Source organism: Colossoma macropomum, unplaced genomic scaffold (genome assembly GCF_904425465.1).
Source record: "Colossoma macropomum unplaced genomic scaffold, Colossoma_macropomum, whole genome shotgun sequence".
NCBI lineage: Eukaryota > Metazoa > Chordata > Actinopteri > Characiformes > Serrasalmidae > Colossoma > Colossoma macropomum.
Window position 1 is genome coordinate 12,206,701 of NW_023494791.1, and position 10,696 is coordinate 12,217,396.

The 10,696-nt window shown below is 43.6% G+C and overlaps 1 protein-coding gene across 1 annotated transcript in view; it reads left to right on the forward strand.

Moving 5' to 3' along the window:
* lingo2b (leucine rich repeat and Ig domain containing 2b) overlaps window positions 1–2,674 on the forward strand; it is a 40,887-nt gene extending 38,213 nt beyond the window's left edge. Inside the window, exon 2 of the mRNA XM_036573912.1 lies at window positions 10–2,674. Within this exon, the coding sequence (XP_036429805.1) occupies window positions 16–1,839 (1,824 nt within the window). The 5' untranslated portion in view covers window positions 10–15 and the 3' untranslated portion in view covers window positions 1,840–2,674. The remainder of the gene's footprint in view (window positions 1–9) is intronic.
* Window positions 2,675–10,696: the final 8,022 nt, after the last annotated feature.

Here is a 10,696-nt window from a genome sequence, read left to right on the forward strand (position 1 = left end):
CCCTTGCAGGTGGTCATGCTGTTCTCTTTGTTCTCCTGCGCCGTGGGGTTCTCCCTCCTGCCGCTCGTCCTGTTTCCGTGCCCTGCCCAGGCCTGCCCCGCCCGTTGTGAGTGCTCCGTGCCAACGCGCTCCGTCTCGTGCCACCGCAAGCGGCTGGCACAGGTGCCCGAGGGCATCCCCATTGAGACGAGGGTGCTGGATCTGAGCAAGAACCGCCTACGCATCGTCACTCCGCAGAACTTCTCCTCGCTGCTGCTGCTGGAGGAGCTGGATCTGAGTAACAACTTGCTGTCGTCAGTGGAACCTGGCAGCTTCCGGGCGCAGCCTCGCCTTCGCACGCTGCGCCTGCGTGCTAACCAGCTGACTCTGCTGCCACGGGGTGCTCTGGCCGGCCTGGGTGAGTTGACCCTGCTGGACGTGAGCCAGAACCGGCTAGTCATCCTACTGGACTACGGCTTTGAAGAGCAGCGGCGGCTGCGTGTGCTAGAGCTAGCTGACAACGAGCTGGTGTTCATCGCGCCACGGGCCTTCAGCGGCCTTCCAGCCCTGCGCTCGCTCACCCTGCAACGCTGCAACCTGAGTGCTGTACCTGGCCATGCCTTGGCCCACCTGCATGGTCTGACCAGTCTGCGCTTGCGAGAGCTGAACATCAGTGAGTTGCCACCGCATGCCTTCAAGGGTCTAGGCCGCCTGCGCTACCTGGAGGTTGATCACTGGCCATCCCTGGAGGGGGTACCCAGCCCGGCCTTGCAGGGGCTCAACCTGAGCTCACTTTTCATCACTCACACCAACCTGTTGGCAGCACCATCCCTGAGCCACCTGCCCTACCTAACCCACCTCAACCTGTCGTACAGCCGCCTGAGGGTGCTACCAGCCGGGTGGCTCCGTGGGATGGACCGGCTGGAGGTGGTGCGCGTGCGCCAGGCACAGTTAAATCGTGTGGAGCCTCAGGCCTTCCAGGGGGCGCTGTCCTTGCGTCTTCTTGACCTCTGCCACAACCGCCTGGCAACACTGGAACGGGCTGTCCTGCCCACTTCTATGGCCTTGCAGAGTCTCCTGATTGGTCAGAACCCCTTGGTGTGTGACTGCCGTCTTCGCTGGTTGCTGCAAAGGACTCCACCCCTTCTGTATGGAGATGTGGAGCCTCAGTGCAGTGCCCCCACTGCCCTGGCTGGTAAACCCTTCGGCAGCATAATGGAACCACTGCTTTCTCGCTACGTCATCTGCACCAAGCCAAGGGTCATTTCCATGTCCACACACCCAACCCAGGCTGAGGAGGGCCAGAGGGCCTGGCTGTACTGTGCAGCAGAAGGAGCCCCATCCCCTTCTGTCTCTTGGCTGACGCCACACAGGCGCCACATCACCACTAAGAGCACAGGCAGGGTAGTCGCCCATGGCAACGGCTCACTGGAGTTCCGGGTGGCTGAGCCCCAGGACAGCGGCGTTTATGTATGTGTGGCATCCAACCCAGCAGGTAACGCCACTCTATCTATAACGTTGGCTGTCAAAAGCCTGGGCATCAGGGACGGCGCCCTCTATGCCAACCGCAGCTTCCTTTTTGACCCCGATTACAACAGCTCCCTCATCAACGGCACAGAGCGCTACACCATCCGGATGGTGCTGGACTTCACCACCATCCTGGTCTCCACAGCCATGGGCTGCCTCAGCTTCCTAGGCGTGGTCCTCTTCTGCTTTTTGCTGCTGTTTGCCTGGAGCCGGGGCAAAGGCAAGCACAGAGGCAGCGTGGACATTCAGTATGTCCCCCGCAAGAGGAAAGGAGCCAACAGCGAGCTCACAGAGACCAGTGGCCCCAGACGGGTCAACATGAAGATGATCTAAAAGCTGAACGGTTCTGAAAAAAGGGGAAAAGTCAAATGACATGTGAGCGCGCGCGCGCGAGAGAGAGAGAGAGACTTGTGACAGTGATACTGTAGCTAGTAGATGTTGGGAAGATAAGCACATAACATTTCGGTTAGAGTTGTGTGCTTTAGTGTGAATGTATGTATGCGTGTGTATAGAAATATACTATATGAGTTCATGGGCATGTGTGTGTGTGCCTGTATTACAAGGATGTATTCAATTGTGAGAGTTTACACATGCTATACAAACAGAATCACTTATCCAAAAAAAGTATTTGCGCGTCTTCTGCGATGCTTTGTCTCTGGACAGCATTGTTTGGACAGTGCAGACGTGTGCAGAGGTCAAGTCGTTGTATAAAGCTCATATTTGTGAGGGAAAAAGTAGTCTATTTATATACATATATTTTAAGTTCCATTATTATTAACCTTCAAACCGCTGCAAAAACTCAAGTCGTCTTCCCCAGCAAGCAAAGTATCTACTGGAAAAAGCCTCAGCAGTGCTGTGTTGTGAAGTGTTTGGTTTTCGCTCCGAATCGCTGTTCTCTCCTGGGAGATCCTCTAGTTAGCAGAGCCTCTGGGGGAAGCAGAGAGTCGTCTGCCATTTCGTCGTGAAGATGTTACAATGTGAGGGCTTATTTGACATGGTGGGTTCCGGGGGCTGTGTTTGTGACTCAGTGGAAATCTGTGAAAATGTTTCTTTTTTTTTTTTGATGGTCTGTCAAATGCTGCTCAAATGTTTTTACATAATAAATATCTCGGTATATTTTCCAAAGAAAATAAATATGAATCATATAGCTTGATTGTTGTTAACATTACATTTCAGTATCTGATTCTTGTTACTGGTGTGTAATAGTCCAATGTTTTGTATTACTCTGTGGTCTACTACCCAAGTGTATTTCAGGCCAATGTCATCACAACCCAAAAACAAAATAATGACTTCAAAAAAGACTTTATTTATTTTATAAAAACTTTAATCTCACCAGATATTCAACTTGAAAAGTGGTTTACCCAGTTCTGATACACATTACTTGTCAGCTTATTAAGTATAGTGTAGAAGGTACCTTGTAACTACACTGATTGGTTATTTTACCAGCTACACCTACTATATAAGTGCATTTTTGCAAGTAGACAATTACTGACTGTGGTCATCTGTAGCTATGCTGCCCCTCACCTCTTCCAACAGAAGAAATCACTATAAGACCACCACTGAACCATTATTATTTAAGTGGTAGACCATTTTCAGTACAACATTGACACCAACCTAGAAGTGTGTTTATCAGGCCAAGCAGTGTTGCTTAGATTTTTAAAAACACCTAAATGTCACTGCTGTCTTGAAAAATATGCAGCCAACAATAGTCCTTTGGTCAGGAATTGGCCACTGTTGGGGGGCTAGGTGAACACAAATTGTGCATAGAAAAACATGAGCTTCAGTCTATAACTGTACCAATAAGTGTACATAGTGTAGAAACCCAACCAAAGCAGGCCGGACAACACCCATTTACATGCCGCTAGCCCACCACCATGTTGATGTCACTGCTTTGCTGAGAATGGTCCACCGCCTAAATAACATCTGGCTGGGGTGGTTGGTCAGGGGCACTTTAACCTGCTCGTGGGCCCTGGGGCTACAGGTGGTCGTGGGCCTTATGGGTCTAGTTCCAGCATCCAAACCTCCAGCACCGCCAGTCAGCAGCTTCAGCACTGCTGTTCATCATCCCTCTATTACTGCATGAATTTAAACCCAGAGCCATACTACGAAAAGCCGTAGTCGGTCAAGGTTTGAAATTTCCACTTAGTAGGCAGTCAGTTCCCAATCAAAGCTGAAGTCAGCTCCTTATTCGCCAGGTTTTTTTTCGAATTTTCCACTCCACCTTAAATGGTGCCGCAGTTACATTCTGGCTCCTGTAACTGCTGCACAATTACTGTTCATTGCTAAGGTGGAACAGAAAATTTGAATAAGAAGCTGGCGATTAGAAAGCCAGTTTCAACTTCACTGGTACTTTTTAGCAAATTTGAGAACAGTTTGTTAGCTGATACCAAACGGGATCCACTAAATTGATTAAAACCGATGTTTGAAAAAGTTTTGTTCCATTAAAATCATGCAAGTAAGAACAGTTGGAACATAAAAATGTGAAGATGTCCTTGTGTGTGGTGGAGTTTACTCAGTAAAACCATTAACATCACCAACAGCCAAAGTCTATGACAAGCTAAAGTTTGTCATTTGATCTAGTGGCATAGAAAATTTTTTTTTGGGTAGACCAACTTGGTAGATACAATTTCTAAACACATTAATGTCTCACCGTGTCATAATTTCAGGCTACAGCCTATTCCTTTCAGCCATGCAGTCATCACCCTACCTATTCCAACACTTGGGCCCTATGGTGATACAGAAAAATAGCAATCAACCAGAATATTGGATTCACATAAACACAACCAACACAGCAACACCCTTCACCATGAAGTATGAATCCACTCACCACGGTCTGCCCAAAAAAGATGGCATAACTAAGGTGGGAAAACAACACAGTAAACTTAAAAAAACTACACCTACAGAGCCTCTAAGATGGTTTTAATAAGCCAAGGTCACTAATTAATACACTGAGGCCACTAGTCAATATAATGGGGATAAGTTAAGTTTCTCATGGCCACGAATTAATACATTAAATCCATGTGTTAAGTTTCTTGTGGCCATGTAGCCTCAATATATTTATTCATGGCCATAAAAAAACGTGGCCTCATAATATTAATTTGTGGGCATGTCTTTTTAAAAATAATCACACTGTCAATTTAGGGGCTCCGTATAAACCTAATTATTGAAGACAACAACATATTGCTGTGGCAGACATGAATAATGTTTATAGTCCATTCATGTGTTACCTTTGATTCATTGAAGAAACCTTAGATGTTTGTGTTGACATTGTCACAAAGCCTATTTCAGCCTTTGTAGTAAAAGAGCATTGCAATACCAAATTTGCAGAAAACTGACTTTCTGACTTTGGATGGATAGAAATTGCCACAGTCTATGGGGCTAAATTTCATTATTAAATGCCCAGTATCATCTTATAACTGCAACTGGAGCTTAAAATTCAAACACTGGCATGCTAAAAAAGACCTGAAGGCTTGAGGCAATGGCTCCTGTGCAGTGATTGGAGGGCTGAGAAAAATAAGGCAGAGCTGGGCAGAGATTGTTATGATTTTATTGTCCATATTACAATGACAGCACTCGTAGAAAACAAATTAAATTTCATTATCTTACAAAATTGCCTTAATAAACATTTTTTCCTATTTAAGGGAAGGTCTGGGTAGGCCTGATCAATCTGAGTGGACCCAGGCATACATACATACATACATCATCTAAACTGCTTATCCTTCTGGGCCACGGTGGGGTGCTGGAGCCTATCCCAGCTGTGGACCCAGGCAGTGGAGGTGAAATAAATAAGTAAAAAAAAAAGGTCAATCAGAAGCTCTGGATTACTCTGGGCTCCTGGGCTTAAGCCCAGGTAAGCCTGTGCATTAAAACACCTGACTATTGCAGTTCTTTCTATTAATGGAAGAGGTAGAAGGTAGCTGACACATTGTGCAACAACACATGGGTTACAGTCAATTATTTACTTACAAAGTGCATCCACAGTACTGACACCACCCTCTATGTATTTAGAACAGTCATGGAAATCGGTTGCATTTTCTGCTCCTCACGATCCAAATAATCTCAAACACATACAGCAATGTTGAGGTCTGTTTGTTTCCTTTTCTCAGTAATGTCTTCTTGACAGCTACACATTTCAGACTCATAGTGTTGTCTTCTCAGAGTGGAAGGATGGACAGAAACATCTGTGAATTTTTTCAGATGTGAAGCATGAATGGATCTTGATGTTATCCTCTCTCTTAAAGACGAAAGCTTTAAGTACTGTTTATCTGATGGGGACAGATTTGGTGATTTAACAGGTCTTGCACGCTTGTTAGGATGCTCATTTTTTCTGTATCTTCAAATCATTATTTGAACTCTAGTTATGGAAGCTTCAGTTTTTCACTTACTTTCCTTTTATTTTTCCCTTCCTATAAGTGAATTATCTTGTATCTAATCTCTTTAGAAATATCTCCTGACAAATGAATAACGTGTACTTAACAGCCATTTTAACTGATATTTGCACATTACTCTATGTGGTAGTATATGGTAGGTGAAACTGATAAAATGACGAGTGAGCACAGATACAAGTTAAGTGTATCTAATAAACTGGCAACTCTGTGTACTTTACAAGGGGACAGTGGCAGTGCTGTGCATCCAGACGATGAGCCTGAAGGCTTTATTGTTAATGTCATGCTTCTGTAGTGCAGAGGTGAGCTTCATTTCAGATCCCAGTGGTGCCATACGCTGTCCTTGGCCAGGTGTCCATGAGACTACAACTGGCCCTCCTCTCTTTGGAGGGAAGGATGACAGGGGTCTCTCTGCCTTTTGATGTAGGCAGTGTACATATGGCATATGCTGGGCCACACAAAGTCAGACAAGTCTCTGTTCTGCTCCAGCACACTAAAGGTGCTATGTGGTCAGTAGGGTTGGGCAAAGTACTTTGAAAAAGTAGTGATGGCTGAATACTGAGTACAATCGGGGATAATTTATTCAGTAATGTATTCCATTACAACACATAAAAAGTAACATATGTAGAATACATTTAGAATACATTTAGAACACAGCTTTCCCATGAGGCACATGGGAAATACTTTTTTTTTTAACTTTCACACTGTTTATCGCTGTTACTCGTCGGCAGTTTTCTTCCTGTAATTCTTCTGTTAATGTGTTTCATTAAACATTCACTCCTTATTTAAATTAAGTTCTAAAATTCAAAACATTTTTTTCTCTCTTACCATCTGCTTCTGTTCTATCTGCAGCTCCAATCATCGCCCTAGCAGGAGTTTGATCATCCCTCAAAAGAGCTCTGTAATGCTGAGATAAATAACTGGCTTACATTGATTTATCAGTCTACTCAGGCTTTAGCAGAGCTCAGTAACACTGAGATTAATAACTGATCATTACATTGATTTATCAGTCTACTCAGACTTTAGCAGAGCTCAGTGACACTGAGATTAATAACTGATCATCACATTGATTTATCAGTCTACTCAGGCTTTAGCAGAGCTCAGTAACACTGAGATTAATAACTGATCATTACATTGATTTATCAGTCTACTCAGGCTTTAGCAGAGCTCAGTAACACTGAGATTAATAACTGATCATTACATTGATTTATCAGTCTACTCAGGCTTTAGCAGAGCTCAGTAACACTGAGGTTAATAACTGATCATCATATTGATTTATCAGTCTACTCAGACTTTAGCAGAGCTCAGTAACACTGAGGTTAATAACTGATCATCATATTGATTTATCAGTCTACTCAGGCTTTAGCAGAGCTCAGTAACACTGAGGTTAATAACTGATCATCATATTGATTTATCAGTCTACTCAGGCTTTAGCAGAGCTCAGTAACACAGATTAATAACTGATCATTACATTGATTTATCAGTCTACTCAGACTTTAGCAGAGCTCAGTAACACTGAGATTAATAACTGATCATCACATTGATTTATCAGTCTACTCAGACTTTAGCAGAGCTCAGTAACACTGAGATTAATAACACTCATCACATTGATTTATCAGTCTACTCAGGCTTTAGCAGAGCTCAGTAACACTGAGATTAATAACACTCATCACATTGATTTATCAGTCTTCTCAGGCTTTAGCAGAGCTCAGTAACACTGAGATTAATAACACTCATCACATTGATTTATCAGTCTTCTCAGGCTTTAGCAGAGCTCAGTAACACTGAGATTAATAACACTCATCACATTGATTTATCAGTCTACTCAGGCTTTAGCAGAGCTCAGTAACACAGATTAATAAGTGATCATCACATTGATCTATCAGTCCACTCATGCTTTAGCAATAAATTTAGTGTTTGTAAAGAAGCCATTATTTGAGGCCCTCTTTAGAGTTTTATTTTAGTAGGTAAGTATTCTGAAAGTAGTCTCCTAAAATGTAAAAAGTAACTGAATATAGATACCTTGTTTCTGTATTCTGAATACTTGTATTACGTTACATCCCAACCCTGGTGGTCAGCAATGTGAGAAGCTGCGCTAAGTAAGACACTGAGACAACAGTGACGATAAAAGGGAGTTGCTGTGTCTAAAACTGAGAGAAAACTGTCAAAAAATGGATTTAAAAAGAGGATCACAAAGAGTTAGTGGTTTATACAACCAGCAGTTTATCTAACCCAACATGCCCACGGTAATTTTAGCCCTTCACTGTTATGACTTTTGTGTGTGTCTGTGTACGTGTGTGTAGGTGTATCACTGGGATGCGTCATCCACACAACAGTATGTAGTGCCGCGAGTGTCCGCAGCTTGACCTTGCTGCGTTCTGTCAGTACGAGTTGAGGACAAGGGCCCGAGCGGGCGTAGCTTTTCTGTGTGAATGAGTCTCCCTCAGAGACACATCACAGCATGAACTGATGCATGAGCTTAGCCTTCAGCTGGACCTGAGGACCCGCCCGCTGCCAGAGAGAAAGAGACAGACAGAAAGAGAGAGTGTGTCTGAGGGGAGCTAACAAATAGCTCTAATGAGAGAGCCTGATGAGCAATCTTGAGAGTGAAGCATGAAGCAATCAAGCAGTTATTTATAAAGCCAAGCGATACATGGCTTGGTACATGTCAGCTGGGGTGAAGAGCTCATCATTTTCCAAGGTTACAAAATGGACCATCACACTGTGCTGGTCTTAACCTGAAAACATGAAAACAATACTTTAGAGGATAAACACCCACCAACTGCTTTATTAGAAACACCTACGTTGTGCTTTGAGTCACTGGCCAATTTATGAGGTCCACTTACCTTGTAGGTCATTATCTAGGTGTACAGACTGTAGCCCATCTGTTGACATGCATAACTTATCAGCCACCCTCTTATCTGACTCATTTATCATTGGTCAGTTTCTGACTATAGGGCTGTGCAGATACTATTTGGGTGGCGGACTATGCTGAACACAGTGGTGATACTGACATGAAAGTTGTACAGTGTGTGTGGTGCTAGTGTAACAGCCACAGCAGCTTTGCTGGAGCTTTTACTAATCGCCAAGTTGAGAGTGGTCCACCACGCAAAAATATACAACAAAAATTGACTCTGTGGGCAAAACCTGACCACTCATAAACGGACACAATATATCACAAATATCGCTACATCAGGGGTGTCCAATCTTATCCACAAAGGGCCGGAGTGGCTGCAGGTTTTCACTCAAAACAAGCTGGAGCACACCAGATTCCCCTTTTTTGATCAGTTGGTTTCAGTCTTCAAACTGCTGATCAGGTCATCTCCTGCTTCGTTGGAATAAAAACCTGTAACCACATCGGCTCTTTGTGGATACGATTGGACACCCTTGCTCTACTTTCTTAAAAGAGATGGTTCTTTAAGGGCTCTTTAATAAAGAAATTGGTTCTATATAGAACCATGAACACTCAAACCACCCTTTGCATGATTAAAGGGTTCTTTGCATCATAAAGCATTCTTCAGAATGATGGAGAGTATGTTGTATATGGTTCTATATAGAATATTCCTGAAAAGGGTTCTATATAGCAACAAAAAAGGATCTTCTATTGCTACTATTATAGCTTGACATTGTAACAATAGAAGAGCCCTTTGTGGTGCTACATAGAAACTTTTTCAAAAAGGTTCTATATAGAACCATATACAGTACATTCTCCATCAATCTGAAGAACCCTTTCATGATGCAAAGAACCCTTCAAACCTTCTTTGAGTGTTCATGGGTCTATACAGAACCATTTTTGCTAAAGAACCCGTGAAGGACCATCTTTTTACAGAGTGTACAGGGAACAAACTTCTACATATTTTGATGCACAATTTCTGTTTATTTGATGAATTTAACATATTGGGATGAAACTTGCACATATTATGTGGCCTGTGCCCAGAAAAAGACATTGTGCACTAAATTTTGCAGAAAAATCCACATTTAAGTTTGCGTGTTGTGTTACCTTTTTACTCTCATTCCTTTCTGCGTCTGTTGTTTTGCTGTATTCTTTATATCGAACGTGGTGTCATGTTTTCAAGTTGTATCAAATCAGTAGTGAAGAAGTTCAAGATGAACAGAGATTATAAATCGCTTGTCTAACGCCCCTCGTGGAAACCAAAAGTACTATTTTTGACCGTTTTAGGCCAACATTTCAGTGCATCTCTAGTTTCAGTGGCCAAAATTTCAGTGCATCTCTAGCTTCTAACAAAGTGGCCAGTGGTCTCCCCTCATTTTGAGAAACACCCTCAATCCTCTTACAGAAGCCTTTCTCTCCATTCAACATTTTTGACTTAGACATTCAGGCTGAGTTATGCTAATCATCAAGGTGTGGTTCACCACTTGACTCTCCTTCAGATCACTGTGTCCTGAGAACAAAGGAAGTTCAGAGCTTTCAGTCTGACACCCAGTGTTCGCCAGCGCTGCCCATCAGCCTGCCAAATAAGAACAAAGAGTGCTGGAGGATCAACATGTCACCAGCTGAACCCCAGTCATAAATCTCACAGCTTCTCTCATATCTTCCAAAGCCATCAGATACACAGTCACCCTCTATCCAGTCCCAGACCGCAGACGGCTCAAGCGACTCACCACTGCAGGTCTGCTCACCAGGCTTGCGCCGAGATGCCCGCAGTTGAGTCCTGGGCTGACTCTGCTGAAATGAATGTGTTGCTTTTAGCCTTGGTACACTAATGCGCCAGTCACATTGTATATGTGCTGTAAACAGACCGTCGGCATTAGGAGGGCTGATACAGAAATAATAGCCTCCTTCA